Source organism: Prunus dulcis, chromosome 1, assembly GCF_902201215.1.
Source record: "Prunus dulcis chromosome 1, ALMONDv2, whole genome shotgun sequence".
Classification (NCBI taxonomy): Eukaryota; Viridiplantae; Streptophyta; class Magnoliopsida; order Rosales; family Rosaceae; genus Prunus; species Prunus dulcis.
In genome coordinates, this window is record NC_047650.1 from 36,283,822 (window position 1) to 36,306,302 (window position 22,481).

General features: G+C 38.9%; 2 protein-coding genes across 2 annotated transcripts; one reads left to right on the forward strand and one right to left on the reverse strand.

The window, feature by feature from the left end:
- Nucleotides 1–5,705: 5,705 nt before the first annotated feature.
- On the reverse strand, nt 5,706–7,548 carry LOC117615996 (BURP domain protein RD22-like). Its single transcript, XM_034345194.1, has 3 exons — nt 7,380–7,548; nt 7,090–7,204; nt 5,706–6,920 (listed from the first exon to the last, which is right to left on the reverse strand). The coding sequence occupies exons 1-3, from the start codon at nt 7,416–7,418 to the stop codon at nt 5,809–5,811; spliced, it is 1,266 nt and encodes a 421-aa protein (XP_034201085.1). The 5' UTR covers nt 7,419–7,548; the 3' UTR covers nt 5,706–5,808.
- Nucleotides 7,549–19,353: 11,805 nt separating this feature from the next.
- LOC117619213 lies at nt 19,354–20,778 on the forward strand. Its single transcript, XM_034349112.1, has 2 exons — nt 19,354–19,634; nt 19,689–20,778. The coding sequence occupies exons 1-2, from the start codon at nt 19,354–19,356 to the stop codon at nt 20,776–20,778; spliced, it is 1,371 nt and encodes a 456-aa protein (XP_034205003.1).
- Nucleotides 20,779–22,481: the final 1,703 nt, after the last annotated feature.

Below are 22,481 nucleotides of genomic sequence, written 5' to 3' on the forward strand. Positions count from 1 at the left end.
AACATCTCAACAATACCAAAACCAAAAATTATAATTCATCCATAATTAAACCCTATAATACTCAATTTTAACAAAATTCCAAATCAAAGCAGTAGAATAATTCACCCCTAATTGAAGCCCTAATTAATTTCAACAAAATCCCAAATTATAATTCATCCCTAATTAAACCCTAGAATACTCAATTTTAAATTAAAACTATAATTAAAGATATATAGCAAATGAGAGAATGAGAATAATACTTGTTGTTGACAAAAGGAGAGGAGAAGATGTTGTTGCCAAGTTGCCCACCCAAGATAATAGAAGATTTTGTCAATAGAGGAAGAATTTGACCCCAAAAAAAGAGAGGGAGAAACTTGCTGATGTGGGGTAGCAAAGAGAGAGAGAGAAACAAGAAGTCTAATAGCCAAAAAAGAAGGAGAGAGAATATATGAAATCACCTGGATGGGCAACATATGTGTAGAATTTTACTTTTATTTTATTTTATTTTATTGGATGAGCTTATAACATATGTAGATTTTTATTTTTATTTAAAAAAAATTTGGGCTGGGCAGGCACTGTCCTGTGCATAGCACCGCCCATGGGAGCAATAATCTTTATTTTATAATATATATGATAATAGATTGATTTTTATTTTATTTTTTCAATCTATATATATATATATATTAAAATTGGAAAGCCTCCTGGCCTACACGTGGCTAAGTATTGCGCAGCCTCCCCATCCTTTTTAGATTACGAATGCTTTGCAGACTTCAGTTTGTCGTGGATGGCTGGTAACATCTGAATTACTCCATTTTCTGTCTTCTTCATTGTCTCCCAATTGTGATGAATAGCCAAAGATTGTCTGCCAGATGTGCTTGTGGTTGTGGATAATATGGTTTTCATCTTGAAAGAAACCCAAATAAAGAATCTTCAAAAATCTTCAGGACGGCGTAACATCTGCTGTCCACGTCACTGTTGTTTTACCAGAGTTATAAGCCATCACTACCCTTTTTATTTTTTGTTGGTCTTCAAAACAAGAAGAAGAATCCATTAATTCATGATTGATTAAATAATAAAAAAATCACAAATTAATTGAAATGTTTGATAATAATATTTACCTAACTTGAGTGGAATAAATATAGTAAGTAACATGTGAAGTGATCAAACACTAACACATGTATGTAAAAATTTCTATCAAGTGTCAAATTGCCATTTAAATCAATGAATCCAAATTTAACATTTTGTAGTAGAGCTCATTTTTGTCGAGGTTTTACAATAAAGTTTTAATTTTTTTATATTAGTTTTCACATACACAAGATGTGAAGTGATCTAATCTTTTGAGAAGAAGTGTAGTCTTCAGGAGAGAGTAGAAAAAAAAATGTTTTGTAAACTCACATGAGTAATCTTTATTAGTGAGTGGAGGAGAGATTTAAAGCAAAAATGATGAAAACTTCCAATTTCTATTAAAATTATGATGAATCTCAACACAGCAGAGAAATTAATTTGAGTAGAAATTGGTAGACACAGGAAGTTTGTAAAGTAGAAATTATGTGCTTCCGAAATCTTAGGCTTCTATTAAATATATATCAATGATAAATGATGGGGTGAGAGACAAACATATAAGTGCAACTCCACTCTACACTCGATAAACCAACAAATAAAGAAGTGGAAAACAAGAATCAAACCGTGACCTCTTCCATCTAAAGATGCTACAATACCATATGTAGACAACGATTGGCCCTCAACAGCATTAAAGCTTTATGAGCATAAATTCAAATACTTAGCCCAAGGTTGCCATGAATGAATATTCATGTAGAACTGATTAGTTCAGGTACTGATGTAGATTTGTGGGTTGGAACCCAGACAACATGATCATACTTGGGAAGGAAATGGCTGATAGGAACGGTTCCTGGCTTAACCTTGAGCACTTGGAAGGCCACATGATTGGTGAATACTTCGACCTTGTTTCTAGTAATAATAAAGTCGGAAAATTTTGGTCTTTTCCGATACTTGCCAAAACTGAAACAACTTTTTCGGTTTTGAATTTTCCCATTTTCTAATCTTAAAAATCAATTACTAAAATTTTAAAAGAAATTAGAGGTGGGTAATACCAAATGGCATGCCTATTCGAGTGCCCTCCTTTTTTGTAGTTCAAGATTACTTTGCCAAAGGATCAAATCACTTTTAAAATTACGTCGCATGAGTAAAATTTAGGTAGATGATAAGCTCACGAAAAGTCCCCTAATAGAAACCAGGCTGCAGAAGTTGACTGATAGCTCTTGGCATTTGTGTTTGGCAGGAAAGGTTCCAGTAAAGTTGAGGTACTGGGAGAGCAGCATGGCTTGCCAGAGCCACCATTGTCAGCTGCAACATTAATTTGAACTCTCATTACTACGTATGAGATCACAAAATGAAATGAATTATTAAATTAAAAGATAAGTACTTAGCATATTTTTCTGTTTAATACTCGTATTATACACGTACATATGTATTTTTCAATAATACTTCCGTTTTCCATATACGGTTTAAAGACTAGGTAAAATACAAGTTTGTTAAAAAGTAATGTACAACACATGTTTTATACATATACTGTCACACCCCGGACCGGCTCCGCCGTAGCAGGATATTGTCCGCTTTGGGCCTGGCTACATTCTCACCAGCCCGCACGGTTTTGTTTCTGGGAGCTCACGAAGCAACTTCCCAGGGTGGTCACCCATCCGGGGATTGCTCCAGCCTCCAACTCGCTTAACTTCGGAGTTCCTACGAACCCGAAGCCAGTGAGCTCCCAAAAGGCCTCCTCTAAGTCAGAGGGGCGCAGCGGACTGGCCCAACTCCACCTAGCAAGATATTGTCCGCTCTGGGCTGGGCCGACGCCCCCCTCACGGATTTGTTCCTGGGAGCTCACAGAGCAACTTCCTAGGGTGGTCACCCATCCTGGGATTGCTCTAGCCTCCAACTCGCTTAACTTTGGAGTTCCTACGAACCCAAAGCCAGTGAGCTCCCAAGAGGCCTCCTACTAGATGGATGTGAGGTGTGCCATATAAGGCACATCACCCCCTCTCCGTTTGGTCGATGTGGGATCTCACATATACGTACATATTTTTCACATTTAATAACGTGTTTTTTTTACGAATTTTTCAATAATACATACAAATTTCATATATTGTACACCTATTTTTCACATATTATTGAATAAAAATAATATATATTAAAAAAATTAAAAAAATTAATTCAAAATATTATATAGTTGCCAAACTTTTCAGTTGTATCTTGTCAAAATTTTGCTAAATAAAACATGTGTGTATTGTTCGTACTTTTCCCGTTCCATATTTTACTAACAGTGAGATATTGGAAATATTAATTATGAAACTGCAAAGCTTACATTGAGAAATCCCCCTACCCTCTAATCTTGTGCGTAAAAAAAACAAAAAAAAAAAGCTTACACTTAAAAGAGCAAAGATGAGTGGTAGATGGAAACCCGTTAAGACTGAAATACTTATGCAACAGAAAGGTGGTGAATATTAAGGAAAAAAAGAAAACTAATATATATGAGATTGTTGAGGCCCAAAAGATCCACGATTTTGCCCAATTAAATTCTCTGCCCAATGCGATACCTTACCGAGAAGAAACCCAATTTGGGCACGCGAAAGTTCTTCATATGCGCTTGCACACATGCCACACCAAGCAAATAAGCAACACGCCACGCTACAAGCTTAAGTGGGCCCAAGCCACGTAAGATGCCCGGGGCTTGCTTGAGTGAGTTGTGGTATGGATGGTAATAAGTTGACATGAGGCCCATTGATGGGCCGAGAAATGGAAGTCCCGGAACTCAAGCCCATTTCTTAGGCTCAAATATGTGGGTGAGCACAAAGAGAGAAAAATAGCCCATTACTTCAACCAAAACAGTCCATTAACTCAACCAAAATAGCCCAACAATTGATGAAGTTAGCCCATTCACTTGATAAACCAACCTATTGTCCTAGAAGGCCCAAGCAACTCAAGAAAATATCTGCAAAATCTCCAGCACCTAGCTGAAAATAAAAGCCACGATGAAAGCCAAAATATCCATGTGTGTAAGCTGCTGGGAAGCTCCAGCACATGGGAGAGAACAAGTTTCAAGCAAAAACACCCTTCAAACCAGTGTGCATACCCATTTCTTTCCCTCATCAGACCTAGCCTTGGAAGATGGGAGAAAAGAAGGAAGAAAGATGACTGAAAATGGGGATTCTCCACTGAGCCAGCTGCGGGAAAGGGGCCTTGAGCTCCTCAAAATCTCTGATTTTGTGCAAATAGGCAGAGGAAATTTCACCAAGATAGGAAAAGTCAAGGGAGGAGAAGAGAAAGGAGGGGAAAAGCTTGGCCAAAATGGATAGAAACCATTAGGGTTTCTTGGAAAAAGATGGTTTCCCGCAGCTATAAAAGGGGGCCTCTTCTACCCAACCAAAAACCAACTCAGATTCAGAGAGCAAGTTTTCTCTCTTACCTGCAAAAATTCAGCAATTTCGTGCACTATTCACTCTTCTTCTCCATTTTCCTCTTCTGGCAGACGACTTTCACATCTGTCAGAAGCTTTGTCAAGCTACCGGAAGAACATTGTTCTTTCTTTTTCTCTTCTCAGCCAAATCAGCTTGCAAACCTCTTCTTCCTCACCTTAAACACTCCCATTTCTCCCTAGGAAGCCATATTTTCCTCTTTGGTGCTAAACTCATGCTGATTTTGCTTCCATGTCACAAGCCTCTCATGCCAAGTTAGAAATTTTATTTGTAAACCTCAAGAAATCATCTGTAAGTTGCTGTTGTTTTAGTTGGTGAAGGTAACCAGAACACTTCCTAAGGCTCTACTGCCCTTTCGAAGTGCTTTTGGGACTTGCTTTTTGAACTCAAACAAAGGGGACAATTTCATCAATCTACCCTTTACGGCAGCCCAGCCCGTTTAAGCTGCCGGAAGAAAAAAGCCCCTACAAAGATCAAGTAAAAAAAAAAAGGGTAAATAACAAATTAAAATATCAAACACTGACAGAGAAAGTAAAACCACTTTAGTTCATCAAATCCAAAATTTGATCTGTATTAGTTATTGGAGGAGAGACTTGAAATTTGATTTTTGGCAAATCTGTTTTCTTTTTGTGAAGTTGGGTTGGGTCCCAACTTCCAAGGCCCAAAAAGCAAAAACTACCTCAAAGCATTTCCTGGGCCTATACAATCCTCAAGAAGAAGACAAGCCCAACATGATGAAGAAGAAAAAGGCAAGAAATCTATGGGTTGACCTGAATTTGAAATGAACTTTTGTTTTTTTTTTTTTGGGGTCAAGGAATTTTAAATCAACTTGTTCTTACAATTACCCGATCATTGTGCTATTATTAAGAGAAAATTTCTCTTGCATCTACGGTCGGAGAAAGCAATCTGCAAGTGAGCTTTTCTAGTCATTAACCAAAGGGAAAACAATCTTGGTCCTTTCATACATAGCATAGCAGGTGCGAATTCCTTTCCTTCTTTTTTTGTAATTTTTATTCTTTTCATTTCATAATATTTCTTCTGGATAAATTGCTATATATGTTTTCATAATATCTATTTGCCTGAAGATTAATATCTCTTCATAAATATAGCATGCTTTATTACGAGTACAAGTTGAAGTCTATATAGTTAGAAGAGAAAACATGATCGGGTTAATTTCAAGCTGTTTCTATAATCTGTGTTTTTCAGGCGACCCGACCACTAATCCCAAAAACTTCATCTCAACATATATCTTACACCACATGATGAAGAGGCAGAAATAAGTAGGGAGATAATTATACAGGCATATTATACGCACAGTACTAGTGCTAAGTGATGATCATGCAGATTTGTGGTTCGGAACCCAGGCAATAGCATCAGTGGAAATGAAATGGCAGATGGGAATGGTTCCGGGCTTAACGTTGACGATTTGGAAGGACATATGCTCTGGGTCCCATTCTGATGTGTCTAGATGGCAGATGGTTACTGCTTTAACCTTCTCCCCATCATCGCCTTTCAGGGAGAGAGCATAAGCTGCTGTATGTTTTATTGCATGGCAGAAAAACACAGCATAGGGATAGTTCTGCTTATGACACACAACGACTTTGTCACCTGCCAACTTCTTCAGTCCCGGCATTGTCGTATAGTTGTGCATGGACATGGTGGCTCCTCTTTCCAATCCCTCCGTCGAGATTGCTTCAACGTTTCTTGTTCCAAGCTTCGAAGTGCTAAAATCAACCATTGATTCTAAAGATGTGGCGCAATATTTTTCCTCTCCCTTAAGGCCTGGAGCTTCACACTCTTCGATTGTTTGCTTAATTGTTTTGGCTTCCACAGATGTTGGCTTCACTGAAAAATGGTTGAAAATTTCTGGTAGTTTGTTAGAGGAGAAGGGGATCGATTGAGCACTTTCACGTGGCAGGAAAGTAGCCGTGTTTGAATTTCTAGGGAATTGGAACTGCATTGTTGCGCCAGGGCGCATGTCCTTCTCGAAGAAGAAAATAGCCAAGTCTCTATAATGGAGTAGTTGACTGTCAGGTTTGCCCTCGTCAGATGCAGGAGGACGTCCTCCATAATTTTTTCGTTGGTAACCTGAATTTCTCAATGGGATATTTTCAGGTTTGCCCTCGTCAGATGCAGGAGGAGGTTTTCTATAATTTCTTAGACTGTAATGTTTTTTGTTCGATGGGAAAATTTCAGGTTTGCCCTCGTCAGATGCAGGAGGAGGTTTTCTATAATTTCTTAGACTGTAATTTCGTTTGCTCTTTCCATCCCCAACAGATGCAGGAGGAGGTTTTCTATAATTTGTTAGACTGTAATTTCGTTTGCTCTTTCCATCCCCAACAGATGGAGGAGGACGTTTTCCATAATTCCTTAGACTGTAACTTCGTTTGTTCTTTCCATCCCCAACAGCATTCACGATATTTGTGCTCTTTTCTTCATTTGTGGAGTCTGCAAATTATATATCAACGTCATAATGGAAAATAAGTGATCAGCCGATTTGTGAATATGTGTCACTCATGTAATGACAGTAGTTAACTGATAAATATGTGGTCGAACATATTTTAGTAAAATGGCAGGCAGAAGAGATATCTAAGATTCTAAAGAGCTCAACACAAACCAGGGTGCAGAAGTTCACTGATAGATCTTGGCATCTGTGTGTTTGGCAGGACGGAGTTCCAGTAAAGTTGAGGTGCTGGTTGAGCAGCATGGTTTGCCAGTGCCACTGCTGCTAGCTGCAACATTAATTCGAACTCAAATTAAAATCAAATCACAAAGTGTAATTAATTAGTGGACGACACTTAAGTACGTACTAAATAAAATCGGAGAGAACAATAGGAACACAAAACTTTCATTTATATAGAGTACAATGAGAGAGAATGGAAAAGTTAATCAAATTGCAGAACTTACACTGAGAAGAGCAAAGATGAGTGGGAGATGAAACCCCATTAGGACTGAAATTAACTTGGTAACAGATGTAGCTAGTGGATATGAAGCAAGAAATTAAAGGAAGTCGGAGCTGGCTCTTATGGTAACAATAGCAACTGCCTTCACCATTTTATAGACGAATGATGAGGGGAACCCAGAAGTAACACTCCACCCACCAATATAGAGCTTAATTACTTCCCACTGCCTCACATCACCGTGGGATGATGTGATGTATCAGACATAATTCTGAATCAAATACAATTGTTGCAAGCGGGAAAAAGGTACTGATCGGTTTTTGAGATAAAACCTAGCAGCTGGATGGTCCATAAAATACATGATTAATCATAATGGACATAAGTAGTTAAATTTGAGACAATATTGAAAATAATATAATACACAATAGGTTGAGTGGGGGTGGAGAGCCCACTAGGAACAATAATTTTAGGTCGACATGTCATCTAAGAATAGAAAACAAAAAACAAAAAAAATATGTTCATGTAGGGGTGGACACGGTCTGGTTTGGATCGGTTTTTGCCTCAAATTAGAACTGAATCCGATACTATTCATTCGGTTTGGTTCAATTTGATTTTAACCAAAAAAATTCAAATACTATCCGGTTCGGGTTGAACCGGTTTCGGTCCGATTTGGTTTTGAACTGGATTATTAAAATTATTTTTTTAATACAAATTTCAACTGAAAATTTATTTATTTTACTTGAAAATTAATAAATTATTTAAGTTCATATAAAAATAAATATTAAAGCTAGAAAAGAAAGATCTTTTGAAATTGAACTTGGATAAATATTAGTTATGAGACTAACAATATAGCATTGCATATAAACTGAATCCAAAACCGGTCCAAATCGGTCCGGTTCGATTTTTGACAAGTTGTTGACTTTTTGGTCAACTCAGTTTTTTTGGGGTTTTCCTAGGTGCGGTTCAGCTCGGATTTCTAGTTTGCCTATTTGAATGCCCACCCCTATGTCCATGTATAATTAGAGGGTACAATTATTGGCATCAGCAATCCTACAATGCATCCTTTAGATCTTTTCCCTTTCCAATTTATGCTTTATTAATTTTATTTGATTTTCCTTGGTTCAGAAAATTCCCAGAAAACAAAAGATGTCAGTTCCTTGGAGCAATAATCTTTATTTTATGATATATATGATAATACATTGATTTTAATTTTAATTTTTTCAATCTATATATATATAGGGAGCTGATTTCCTCATTCTCCTTTTCTCCATTTACACTCCTTTTTACTTTTTAAACCTTTTTATTTTTATTTTTTTATATCAATTTTGTTCATACTCTTTTCTATTCTACCTTTACCCTACATTAATTTCTTTTTTACTTTACTTTTATATTATTTCTTTTTCTTTATACTTAATTTTCTAACTTACACTCCATTTTCAGTATTAAATGAGGAAAAAAAACTTAATTTCTTACTCGATTAAAGGAAAAAAATAATGAAAATGGAGTGCAAGTTGAAAAATTAAGTATAAAGAAAAAGAACTAATATAAAAGTGAAGTAAAAAGAAATTAATGTAGGGAAATGGTAGAATATTAATAGGAAAGCGGAAAAAAAATTGATTAAAAAGTATTTAAAAGCAAAAGGGAGTATAAGTAGAGAAAAGGGGAGTGGAGAAATCACATCCCTATATATATATATATATATATATTAAAATTGAAAAGCCTCCTGGCCTACAACATATTGGTCTTGTGATGTAGGTGGTGGCTAAGGTGATAAGTATTGCGCAGCCTCCCCATCCTCCTTATATTACGAAAGCTTGCAGACATTTTGTTGTGGATTGCTGGTAGGGTCCACTCCGTATTGTATTTCACTAATTCAAACCGTCTTTTTTATAGATACTCATTCAAAGATCATCTCTACAAAAAATTACTTGAATCCGATATCATTTGACCACTCAATTGAATTATTGAAATTTTAGTACTTTCCGTGTTCATTAATTTTATAAAACACAATTGGATATCGAAACAGTTTCCGATTTGTCTAATTTAAAATTGGAAAGCCTCCTGGCCTACAACATATTGGTCTTGTGGTGTTGGTGGTGGATATATTAAAATTGGAAAGCCTCCTGGCCTACAACATATTGGTCTTGTGGTGTAGGTGGTGGCTAAGGCGATAAGTATTGCGCAGCCTCCCCATCCTCCTTATATTGGTCTTGTGGTGTAGGTGGTAACATACAGTACTCCAATTTCTGTCTTCTTCATTGTCGCCGAATTGTGATGAACAGCCAAAGATTGTCTGCCAGTTGTGGTTGTGGTTGTGGATATGGCTTTCATCTTGAAAGAAACCCAAGAAAAGAATCTTCACTTAACCAATTAAAGAAACCCAAAAATCTTCAGTACGACGTAACATTATTCTGTCCAAGTAACTCTTGCTACTTTTTTTTGTTGGTCTGCCTCCCACCACTTGGTAGATTTTGCAGAAATTATGTGCTTCAGAAATAATCTTGGGCTTCCATTGCATATATTAATTTGTGCACAGTTTGAGCTTGTATTAAATATGTCAATTTGTCATATTTTTCTTCCTCACGTTGGTGAGAAGTCTAAGTTCGGTGCCTTGGGCTTAACTCATGTTTGCTCTTCCTTTTCTGTAATCAACTAAATGGAAAATGTGGAACACATTTCCATTACTAGAATATGGAAGATCAAGGGAAAAAAAAAGAAGAGTAAATTACCGAATACCCCCTGAATTACACACTTGTTGAAATCTACATCTTGAATTAATCTTTCAGCCAATTTAGCCCTTGTATTAAATTTATTCGTCAGTTTCGCCTCTCTGATTAGCTTTTTGAAATGACCCGCCCCAAATTCCTGCTGTCTAATTTTCTGTTAGATTTAACCTAATTTTAGGGTAAATAATGACCAATTTACCCTCATATTTAACAAAAATATTGACAGAATGTAATGGTAGGACCAATGGAGCGAATAATATAGAGTTGATGGACCATTTGAACGAATAATTTAATTGAGAGACCAAAATGTAAATCGAGTATAAGTTTGAGGACCATTTGAGTAATTTACCCAATATTTATTTTATAATATATATGATAATAGATTGATTTTTATTTTATTTTTTCAATCTATAAATATTTTTGATGCGGTTCAGCACTTTTGGGCTCAACTTAGTGATGTCTTGACCCTTAACTCTTTATGGGCTTCAGTAGAGCGATCAATATGCAAGATAGAGAACGCTCGGTAAGCCCTTAGGCACTGGTGTGGTACCGGCCGAAGGCTCTCCAATGCTTAAATAAGAATAAGTACAGAGTGTATAGTAATTTGGACATAGTAATGGATGAATTGCTGAAAGTCCAAGTTCCCCAATTTTTGGGACTTGTGCCCACTTTTATCAGTCTTGGGGAGTGTACATGTTATGTTAAACTTCGATGTGGGACTGTTGATATTACTTGTGGTGGCTTCACGTGTACTAGTAGATAAGTTCATGGTAAGGGGTCTTGTGTTGCGCTCGGCAGTAAAGGGTGCCAAACACTCCCCTACTGATGGCACTTTGCAGTCCATGTGTGATCTCTGTATTGGTCGATCTAATTGGGTATAAAACCTCACAACTGGATTGGTCCATAAAATACATAGTTAATCATAATGGACTAAAGTGGTTAAATTTGAGATAATATCGATGGGTTTTTTTCCCTGAGAATGAGTGGATGTGTATTGCAACAAGTGGTATGAAAGCAATAATTGGCCTGGGACACTTGAGTTTTAGGAGCATCATTCAGGATTGAAGATTTACACAATAGGTTTTCAATCGAGAGGGGGTGGAGAGCCCGCTAGGAACAAATATTTTAGGACGAGCTAGGAACAAATATTTTAGGACGACATGTCATGAAAACAAAAAAAATATGTCCCTGTATATTTAGAGGGTACAATTATTGGCATGAGCAATCCTACAATGCATCCTCTAGATATTTTCCCTTTCCAATTTATGCTTTATTAATTTTACTTGATTTTCCTTATTTCAGAAAATTTCCAAAAAACAAAAGATCTTATAAATCCAGCTAACCATGTAACAGCTCTAGTCAATGACTTGGAGCACACAAAATCTACTTCATACTTTGTAAGAGGGCACGCAAGTGCATGGAGGATGGAGCAATAATCTTTATTTTATAATATATATGATAATAGATTGATTTTTATTTTATTTTTTAATATATATATATATATATATTAAAATTGGAAAGCCTCCTGGCCTACACATATTGGTCTTGTGGTGTTGGTGGTGGCTAAGGTGATAAGTATTTGGCAGCCTCTCCCTTATGTCTTCTTCATTGTCTCTCAATTGTGATGAACAGCCAAGGATGTCTGCCAGTTGTGGATATGGTTTTCGTCTTGAAAGAAACCCAAATAAAGAATCTTCAAATTTTTTAGTTAAAATTTAGCTAAAAACACACAAAAGCTATTTTAAGAGCTTTTTATAAAATTTGAACTCTAATCATACTCCTTAGTTTAGAGAGTCATAAATACTTTAATTATTTTTTAATTTAATATAATTGGTCCATCTGTATACAAAATAATATAAAAAAATAACTTGATTTAATTAAAAGTTTAACATATGCATAAAACAAAGCAACATTAAATTATAAGGAGTCACTAAGGGTCCTTTCTCTCTCCTCAGATTTAGGAGCTCCTAGAGGTCTCCCTATTTTAGTTTGTGGATAGGGAGCATGGTTGGAGTAGTACTTTTCCAATTTCTCCCTAAAATTTGTCTAAAGAGATGGTTTAGGGAGCTCATTGTGGATGCTTTTACTCTGGTAAAACATGAGTGACGTGGACAGCATAGGTTGCGACCGGCTATTGATATTAATTTGCTAGTTTCAAAATATCCAACATATAGCCGTGCGGCTATACCTTTTAAATATAATGTATTTAAATAGTATAGCCGGGCGGCTATAGTACGATTTTTTTTTAAAAAACAATTAGTAAAAAAATAGTAGCGCCGAGCGGCTGTACTTATTATTGACAAGTGGCGCCTAATCAATGGACTGTCTTCTTTTTAAAATAAAAAAATAGTACAGCCGCCCGACCATACTCCGTGTCTTTTAATTTTTTTTTAAAAATAAACTTCTGTTGACACGTGGCGCCTAATGGATGGGGTCCTTTTTTTATATTAAAAAATAGTATAGTCGGTGAGCTATACTCAGTTTTTTAAATTATTCTTAAAAACGTATAGCCGTACAGCTATACTATTTTACACTGGGCCTTTGCCCTGTGTAGTACTCGATATTTTTTCTTTTTTCTCTTTAAAAAATAGTATAGCTTTGTGGCTGTACTGGTTTTTTTGTTGTTGTAATTTTTAAATTGTCTTTAATAAATAGTATAGGTGAGAGGATATAGGCTTTTACATATATATATATATATACACATACATATATATTTTTCGATAATACATTCGTGTTCTAGACACATCTCACATTTTTTTTATATAGCAAACGTACAATAGTCGTGTTGTACATATATGTATGTATTTGTAAAGTTTAATACACATATTTAAAAAAATTCAGTAAGACACACAAAATTCACGTATTATGCAAATAATTCTCACATATTATTGAATAAGAACAACACATGTTATAAAAAAATATATTGAAATATTATATAGTGAAAGTCTAATATGTACTTTAGATATCTTGAAACTGACAAATTAATATCTATAAAGTACAAACTAATGCAAATAGGAGGGTCATTTTTCTTTTTCTTTTTATTTTATTTCATTAAATAGTATAGCCGCGCGGCTATACCTTTTAAATATAATGTATTAAATAGTATAGCCGGTCGGCTATACTACGATTTTTTTTTAAGTATAGCCGGACGGCTTTACTTATTATAAACACGTGGTGCCTAATCGATGGAAGGCCTTCTCTTAAATACTAATAATTCACTAAGTAAACAATAATTAAAACATAAGTAATAAATTAAAGTAATGTCAAAACAGAGAAATTCAGATTATGGTATTTATAGAGTATACCAATTATAAGCGCATATAGAACGAGGAGAAACCTGGAATAGTATTTTACTTGCTCAAGTAATAAGAGTTTTTTTGTTAGTAGTTAAATAATCTTATTAAAGGATGAAAATCCAACTACCGATTTTTCATACGGATTTCACTTGGAGCAATTCATACGAAATTCTGTTGGAAAAGTTGGAAGCAATAAGGTCTTTGTGTACGTTTGCTCCTAGAAGTTGGGCAAAGGAGTATAATTGCAATGTTTAGATTTTCTAAACCATCTACATTGATTTGTCTTTTTGGTATTTCTGTTTCTTTTCATAAGTTTGCTTGTAGCATCTCATTTCAATGTTCATTATGAAATATTTGAATCACCGCGCATGATGATCAGGAGAAAAATGGAAGGAATTGATGAAGCTGCAGATGAAATAGAAAACCGATGCGATCCATTTGTAATGCGCAAGGAATTGGATAGTTTGTCTCCCTTGTCCCCCTTTAAGGTGTATCTACAGAGTTCCTGAGCGATTACGGCGTGGAAATGACAAAGCCTACACACCTCAGGTAGTCTCTATAGGCCCACTTCACCATGGAAAGCAGCACTTAAATGCCATGGAAGACCACAAAAAGAGGTATGTACGAGATTTTCTCTGTAGAACCCAGGTAAACTTGGAGTATTATGTAGTGAGAATAAAGGACCAAGAAGCAAATGGAACGGCCTAAACTAGTGATTTTAGTGATTTTGTTATCTATATACAGAATCCCTAGAACGAATGCTTCATCAAACAAATGGAACGGCCTAAACTATCTCTATCGATCCATTTCACTGTGGCAGAGAAGGTTTGAAAGCCATGGAAGAACAGAGCATGCACTGAGAATTTCAATTTGCTGAGAAAGGTTTATGTTCTCTGTCTTCTGTCTCTATTGACAAACATAAACATTTCTAAAAAACCCCCAATTGATAAATCATTTTGACATTTAAGATGGCCAATTCTACACATTTGAGCAATCAACAATCTGTGGTCAAGTGACGCCCAAAAATCTGTTTCTCCAATCCTTGCTAGTTCTCCAGACTGGTCCTGATTTCAGAAAGAAAAAAAAAAGGTTTTGAAATTTGAACTCATATTCTAAGACAAGTGTTTGTCAAACATGAATCCCATGGACAAAAAATGTGTTTCCTCTATATGTAAGTGTTCTGCCTTCAGCCCCTACGCACCATATATGCCCTTGCAGTTGTAAAGCTTCTTTCATCCCTGCTCTTTCCCATACAAACTTGAAAAGTCTAAGAGCTCTGTCCAACTGCCTCACCCCACTCCAAACCATCTCCTCCTCATCTGAGTCACAATCCTTCCCATGCACAAGCAGAAATCATTCTCACTACCGCTGAAAATGGGAGAAGATAGAGGAATGAGGCTTGAAATTGCAGAGGTTTAGAGGATGAGAGATGAAGCTTGCTCTTTGGATGTGTGTTTATGGAAAGAGAGGAAGAAGATGGAAGGATGGGTGGCTTTAGCATATTTCCAGCAGCTTGACGAAAGCTTCGTCAAGCTCCTAGGTGATTTGACAGAACAGAAAATGGGAAGCAATGGAAGAACAAGGCTTGAAATCGAAGGGTTCCAGAGATGAGAGATGATGCTTGCTCTCTCTGGATATGGGTTTTGAGAGAGAGAAAGGAGGAAGATGGAAGAACAAAGCATGAAATTGAAGGGTTCCAGAGGGGATGCTTGCCTTCAATGAATTCTCATGGTTGCTGGGAGGCTTGCAGCAACCAGGGTGAGTTGTTTTTGCTGGGTAGAAAGTGTTTCCTTTTATAGGCGCTGAAAACCTTAATTTCGTCAAGCCACCCTTTCCCCTTTTCCTTCACTTTCTTCCATTCTTGCTTATTTGGTGAAACTTCCCTAGCTTGAGCATGTAGGCATGAAGCTTTTTGGTGTTCCAGGGCCCTCAGGCAGCTGGACTTCTCCATGTGGGTGAAGATCCACCGACTTTTGTTTCTTGTTTTCTCACCAAAGCTTGAAGAGGAAAGAATGGGCAAGGGTGCTAGTAAAAATGGTGATCAGCATATGGGTTTGCTTGGTTTTGGTGGTTTGGCTGCGATCTGGTTTTAACAGAGATGCACGGCGTTGGATATTTTATAAGGTGTTGGGCTGTTTTGTTTCCAACGGCTTGTGAGTTCCCTTTGATTTCATCAGACTGCTGGAAACTTTGGTTGATGCGGGATTTTCTCACATGTTATGGGCTATTAGGATTTCTTAAGGTAATGGGCTACTAGGTTTTCTCTCATGCTTACCCATATGTTTGGGCTCAATGAATGGGCTTGAGTTTTGGTGCTCCCAAGTAGCCCAAAACTTCCACTCCTTAGACCATCAATGGGCCTCGTGAATACTCATAACCATCCATACCACAACCCACTCAGCAGGCCCTAGGCATTAGCATGGCTTGGGCCCACTTAAGCTTGTAGCGTGGCATGTTGCTTATTTGTTTGGCGTGGCATGTGTGCAAGCGCATATGACGAACTTTCGCGTGCCCAAATAAGGTTTCTTCTCGGTAAGGTATCGCATTGGACCGGAAATATATTTGGGCCTAGCCTTGGATTTTTTGGGTCTCAACAATACGATACTGACTACTCGATTTAGCCCACTTCATAATATCATTTCATATTGATTAATAATCCATTCATTACAATCATGATTGTCCTTCATTTCATATTATAAAATGGTTGAATAATAATCTCATCATGTACACTATTAAAGACTCAAAAGTTAATAATTTATATTCCAACATAGAGAAGAAATACAAAAAAAGTTCATAAATCCCAATATTAAAGTACCCTACTCAAACATGTAAAAAGGGAGGGGAAAAAAAATTACAAAACTTAAGCTTAAGTTAAACAAAAGAGGAAGAGAAAGAGAAGAAAAAAAGGAGGAGTTTTTAGTGAAAATATCATAACCTAGCCTAGTAGATTTAATTGAAAGTATAAGAGTGATTAAGAAGTTTAATGGTCAATTTGTAGACAAAAAGAACCTAATATATTGTTTATTTTAGAGTAAATATTCCAAATATTAGACAATATATTATAATATTTATATGATATAATATATAAAAGGAGTACTGGGGTCCCTTTTTTTGAAAAAAAAAAAAATTAGTATCGCCATGCGGCTATACCCCTTTTAAATATAAGGAGAATAGAATATGTTTTTTTTATTTTAAAAACAGTATAGCCGCGCGGCTCTACTTTTTTCGGCTATACTATTTGTGAGACGTGACTAGGGGGGTGCTTTTTTATATATTTATATGTAAATAGTATAGCCGCGCGGCTATACATGAGAGTTTTTTTAAGTCGAAGTTTGCACTCGCTAAACTACTTATTTTAAGACTATACAACAATCAGTGCTGAACCTGCTAAACCCAATTTCCGCCCTTGGGGGGTTAGACCACTTGGGTTATATTTTATAGTCTCATTGAATGTGAAGAAAGTAAGAATCATAGTAGGCAGTATTGTGTCATCTCCTGGGCTCCTCCTGGGTGTAGCTCTGTTTTTTCTAATGTTTGGAAGAAGCAGCACCAGATAGATGGTAAGTTGTTTTCTAGTCTTCTTTGGAAAATAGAGAGCAACTTGGTTATTTGAAAATTTAACTACAATGGCCTATTGCGATATAGATGACATGTTGTTAGAATTGAAAAAGAAAGAAAGAAATGTGTGTCAAATTATAGGATAGCACCTCCCAATTGGAGATGCTCTTATTGGAACTTCTCTTGGGCATTTGTCTATTAAAGTCAAATGTGGGGTTCATCTCTTCTACTCTCTTTTTTTCCCCCATTTGGCAACTCACTTAAGTATTAACTTGAGGGAGACAAAAAAAATGAAAGAGAGAAAAAGATAGGAAGAATTAAAACAAGTATACAATTCAGAAAATTGCAGCTTCCTTTGGGTTGATTTGGTATTTGATTCTGGAAGACTAACCAAGTGAGTGGATGACCACAAATGATTTAGATTTTTCTACTAGAGGAACGCTCCTAATTGTCAATTGTGAGGCAAGACACACCATCATTCTTGAACTAAATTTGAAGTAAGCCCACTTTTGATTGAAGAGAATTTTCGCCATTTCACACTGGAGAGAGTGATGTTTATTTGCATTCAATTATGCATCTAAATATTGTGGGAATCGAATTAAATCAGACCCTAGGTCAAATAATTCCTTCAATTTGGGGATTATTTGACCTAATTGGGAATTAATCAACCTAATTGGGAGTTACTCAATTTAATTGGGAATTACCCAATTAAATTGAACGTTACCTAATTAGGTTGAGAATTGATTTGATTCCTACCACAATTGTCAATTAAATGAGGAGTTACCTAATTATAAAAGGATTTGATTTGATACTTACCACAATTAGGGATTTGATTTACCCTAATAAATCAAATCCTTAATTAATCAAATCAATTCCAAATAGGGGAGGAATAATTCCCTTCCATCTGCTGAATTATTCCTCTGAAACTCTAGCCTCCAAGACCACTATACAAAGATGGCCACACACAATGGTTGAGGTACGTCTGAAATCTCTACTAAAAACCCTGCAAAAAATTCCTCTCAAACCCTAGCCACCTCATTTCTCTCTCTCTTTTACATAAGGTTCCGGCCGCCCGGTTTACACCTTAAACACAACTCCGTACCCTAGTTAGCTAATGTTTTTCTTACAAATACTTGAACTAATTTAGGCATCGGAGGGCCTTTGGCCAACACCCCCAGGGTGTGTCGGGTGTGGTCCTCTTATTTGTTCTATTTTGCAGGGAGAAAGAGGCGGCGAAGAAGAAAGGGGAATCTTTCGAACCGAATATTCTCGTGGGGAAATTTGCTCCCACAAATTGGTGCTTTCATTGAGAGCACGAGTTATACTCAACGCTCTCAAGGAATCCATTTTCCAATCCACCGAAGCCTTCCAAACAACCATGGTTGGAAGCATGAACACGAGAGGCAAAGCCGCCGCGATGGCTAGATCCGCGACGGCCCAAAGCCACTCCACCTACGATCCCGTGATCGACATGGTGGCACCACCACCTCTCACCACCGCATCGGCCACTGCCGCCGAACATGGTGGAACTTCCCATCAAGGTGGACTCGTTACCACCGCTGACCTAGGGCCGGTCTTGGAGCAACTCCAAGCATTCCCTCCGTTGCCTCCACGCTCGACGCACGCTCCCGCATACACCTCTAATGAAACCCTAGCCCATGTGCAGTTGGGCTCCACACACTTCTCTCCTCCTGATCCACGAAATCAAGCAGACCTTAATCTGAGAGTTGACCAGCTAGCTCAAAGAATGGATGACCAAAGCAATCTAATGAGGCAGCTCCTCAACCAAATAAGTTTTGCTCAAAACCTTGGCCTTGGACAACCAGACGAGGAGAGAAGGAAGGATGAACGCGCCGGTAGGCAGCTCAACAAGTACCAAGCAGGTCGAACAAGAGTGGGCAGACAAGGCGAGGGACAACAACGTGATCGGCCTGCCGACATGTCACAAGTATCTGCGAGCCACACTCAGAGCAGATTGAGTTTAAGGAACGACGTGCGCGAAAGGCTGGGCCCACGACTCGACGTCCGCACCTGCTTGGGCAGGCAGGAAAATGTACATCAAAGGCTAGGCCCCCAAGGAGGTCAGCCAGACAACCATCGCAAAGAGGATCGTGAAGAAAGGTGTTCAACTGTCTACTCGCAGAGAAGCATTCAGGAAAGGCTAGTCCCCCAGAGAGGTCAGCTGGATAACCCTTACAATAAGGACCATGAGGAAAGGCACTCAGTTACTCACTCTTGAAGAACCGATTCTCATTGACAAGCTACAGAGAATCTTTCGTAGGCGCAGTCCACCAACACTCCACCTAGGCAATGCAGACGAGAAGGTCGATCCTCAGAAATCAACGAGGAAGTCAATCAGCATCAAACAATTCGTGAAGGTCACCAACGTGGCCGACAAGCAATGTGTGGGGAAGACGTAGAGAAGCTTGTGAATGACAGACTTCGAGACATCAAGACTGGTGGAAATTTCGAAGATGTACGAAAGGAGGTAGACCAGGCACACTCTACGCCTTTCACTGCCAAAATCGAGCAGGTTGCTCCCCCGAAGCGATTCTCAACACCCACATTCACACACTTCAAGGGGGATTCCAATCCTAAGAGCCATCTAAAACACTTCAAAAGTGTCATGATCCTCCACAAGGTCGAGGACGCGCTGATGTGCAAGGTGTTTGCAATGACCTTGTGAGGAGACGCCCAAGACTCATTCCATACTCTACCATCCGGGTCGATCAGTAGCTTCAAGGAGCTGACTTACGTATTCACCAAAGAATACACCTCTTACCGAACAATTAAGAAGAACTCTGACCACCTGTATAACCTGCGCAAGAAGTCCGACGAATCTTTTCGAGATTACATAAAGAGATTCAAAGCAGAAAAGGCCAACATTGTAGGATGTGATGACCAAATTGCGTCCTCTGCTTTCAAGAAAGGCCTTTCGGCTAAGCACGACTTGTACCGCGAGCTGACCATCACTCCCATCCAAACTCTGGCAGAGGTCTACGAGACCGTGGAACGCTATGCGCTTTGGGATGACGATCGAAAGGCCGCAAATAAGTCTAGTAAGCAGGAAGATCAGCTAACTAAGGGGGCAGGCCAAAGAAGCGATGGATTTAGCAACAGGGATATGGACAAGCGGAGGTCGTATCCACAAGGGGATGCTACGGCAGGAGAGAACTACACCAAGTTCACCATCTCTATACATCAAATCTTAGCCCAAGTGAAGAACAAACCTTGGGTAAAAAGACCACCACCCTTGAAAGGAGATCCGGACAAAAGGGATACTAGCAAATACTATGCCTTCCACGAAATGCACGGACACACTACGAACAACTGCTTCGCTTGGAAAGCGCATCTTGAAGAACTCGTAAGAGAAGGTCACTGCATAGAATTCATTGCAAAGAAGGCCATCCAGCGGATAGAAGATCGTGACACCGCCAAAGAGCCGCCCCAGAAGGTCATAAGAATTAACACAATCCTAGCTGACTCCGAGGAGTCTGGGCTGACCAGAAAGGAAAAGAAGAGGAAGATCAAACAGGCCACTGTGATCTCCCAAATCTCGACCGACCTTTCACCAGCAGAACACGATCCTGTAATCGGCTTCCAAAAGAAAGATCTGATCGGCCTCGACATGCCATATAACGACGCCCTTGTCATTAGCATTCAAATTGCTCAGGCCATGGTCGACCGAATCCATACAGACGAGGGCAGGGCAGCCAATATCCTGCAACTGGCGGTCATTCAACAGATGGGCTTGGAGACAAAGATCAACAAATTAGCTAGGTCGCTGACCGATTTTAATGGTGCAACAACGGTTACGTGGGCATGATAGACCTCGACGTCTAGTCTCCACCTGTAATCAGCTCGCAAACCTTCATGGTCATTAATAAGGTCTCACCCTACAATGGCATTCTGGGCAGACCATGGATTGGCAAGATCAATGCAATCACCTCCGCCACACATCAAAAAATTCGGTACCCAATCCTTGGGGGCGGTGCCGGCCAAATCAACAGCGATCAACAATGGCGAGGAAATGCTCCGCCCAAGGGCTAAAGAAAGGCAAACAAGCGCAGTTCCTCCTTGTGAGCCAAGCAGATCTTGAGGAGGTTGAGCAACCAAATCTTGCTATCTTATAGCAATCAAAGCGTCAGGACCAAGTCGAGGAAATCCGTCCAGAGGTCTTTCCTGAAGAATGATGGAAACCCGATGAGGACGTCGAGTTAATACCCATGGATCCTGACCAACCAGATAGGAAAGAGCGGATCGGTTCGCGCCTAAGCCCAGAAGAGAAGGTGAAGTTACCACCTTCCTCTAGAGCAACAAAGACATGTTCGCATGTTCGCATGGTCGCCGTCAGACATGCCTGGCATCAACCCGAACATCATCTGTCACTGACTCCACTTCAACCCTGCCTGCAAGCCAGTGGCGCAGAAGAGGTGCAACTTCGCACCCCAGCGAGTTGCTATCATCGAGGCCGAGATCGACAAACTCCTAGCTGTTGGCTTCATCGAAGAGGCCTCCTACTCAGAGTGGCTTGCCAACATTGTTCTGGTGGCAAAACAATAAAATGGCAAATGGAGAGTTTGCGTCGATTACATAGACTTCAACAAAGCATGCCCTAAAGACAACTTCTCATTGCCGAGAATCCACTTCTCGCAATCAACTTCTCAGCTTCATGGATGCCTACTCCGGCTATAACCAAATCTTGATGCACGAGGATGATAAGGCGAAAACTTCTTTCATCATCGAAAGAGGGACCTACTGCTATAAGGTCATGCCCCTTGGGCTGAAGAACGCCAGAGCAACCTATCAAAGGATCGGGAATAAAATCTTCAAGAAGCAGATCGACAAAACTATGAAGGTCTACGTGGATGACATGCTGGTCAAAGCCCCAAAACGTGCAGATCACATCGGAAGTCTTGCCCAGTCATTCAGCTTGCTCCGCCAGTATCGCATGAAGTTGAATCCAAGTAAATGCACGTTTGTGTATCCTCCGGTCGATTCTTGGGATACCTAGCCACGCAAGAAGGTATCGAGGCACACCCACGTCAAATCAAAGCCATTCTCGAGATGAAGTCACCTTCCACAGTGAAAGAGATATAAAGTCTAACGGGCAGAGCAGCGGCTCTCAACCGATTCGTCTCGAGATCAACCGACAAGTACAGACCACTATTCAAAGCTTTGAAGAAAGGACAAAGAGAGAAATGGAATGAGGACTGCAAAGTAGCTTTCCAGAATCTGAAGACTTACCTCACCTCGCCTTCCCTGCTCTCAAAGCCAGTTCCTGGTGAGGTAAGTCCAACTCAGCTGTCAGTTAAGCTCTCATCCGAGAAGAGATAGGGGCACAATATCCTGTCTTCTACACGTCAAAAGCTCTCCTCGATGCAGAGACTCGTTACCCAAAATTGGAGAAACTTATTTTGGCTCTTGTAGTTTATGCGAGAAAGCTGCGACCCTACTACCAAGCTCATCGAGTCATAGTCATGACTAACTCTCCTTTGAGATTAATTCTCCACAGCCCTGATGCTTCTC

Excerpts from the sequence above, each read along its gene's own strand:
- LOC117619213 (XM_034349112.1), top strand. The coding sequence starts at position 19,354 with ATGTGTGGGGAAGACGTAGAGAAGCTTGTGAATGACAGACTTCGAGAC. Across the intron at positions 19,635-19,688 it reads AAGGTGTTTGCAATGACCTT|CTTCAAGGAGCTGACTTACG; the intron begins GTGAGGAGACGC and ends GTCGATCAGTAG.
- LOC117615996 (XM_034345194.1), bottom strand. The coding sequence starts at position 7,418 with ATGGGGTTTCATCTCCCACTCATCTTTGCTCTTCTCAGT. Across the intron at positions 7,205-7,379 it reads TCATCTTTGCTCTTCTCAGT|CTAGCAGCAGTGGCACTGGC; the intron begins GTAAGTTCTGCA and ends TTAATGTTGCAG. Across the intron at positions 6,921-7,089 it reads CAGTGAACTTCTGCACCCTG|ACTCCACAAATGAAGAAAAG; the intron begins GTTTGTGTTGAG and ends TATAATTTGCAG.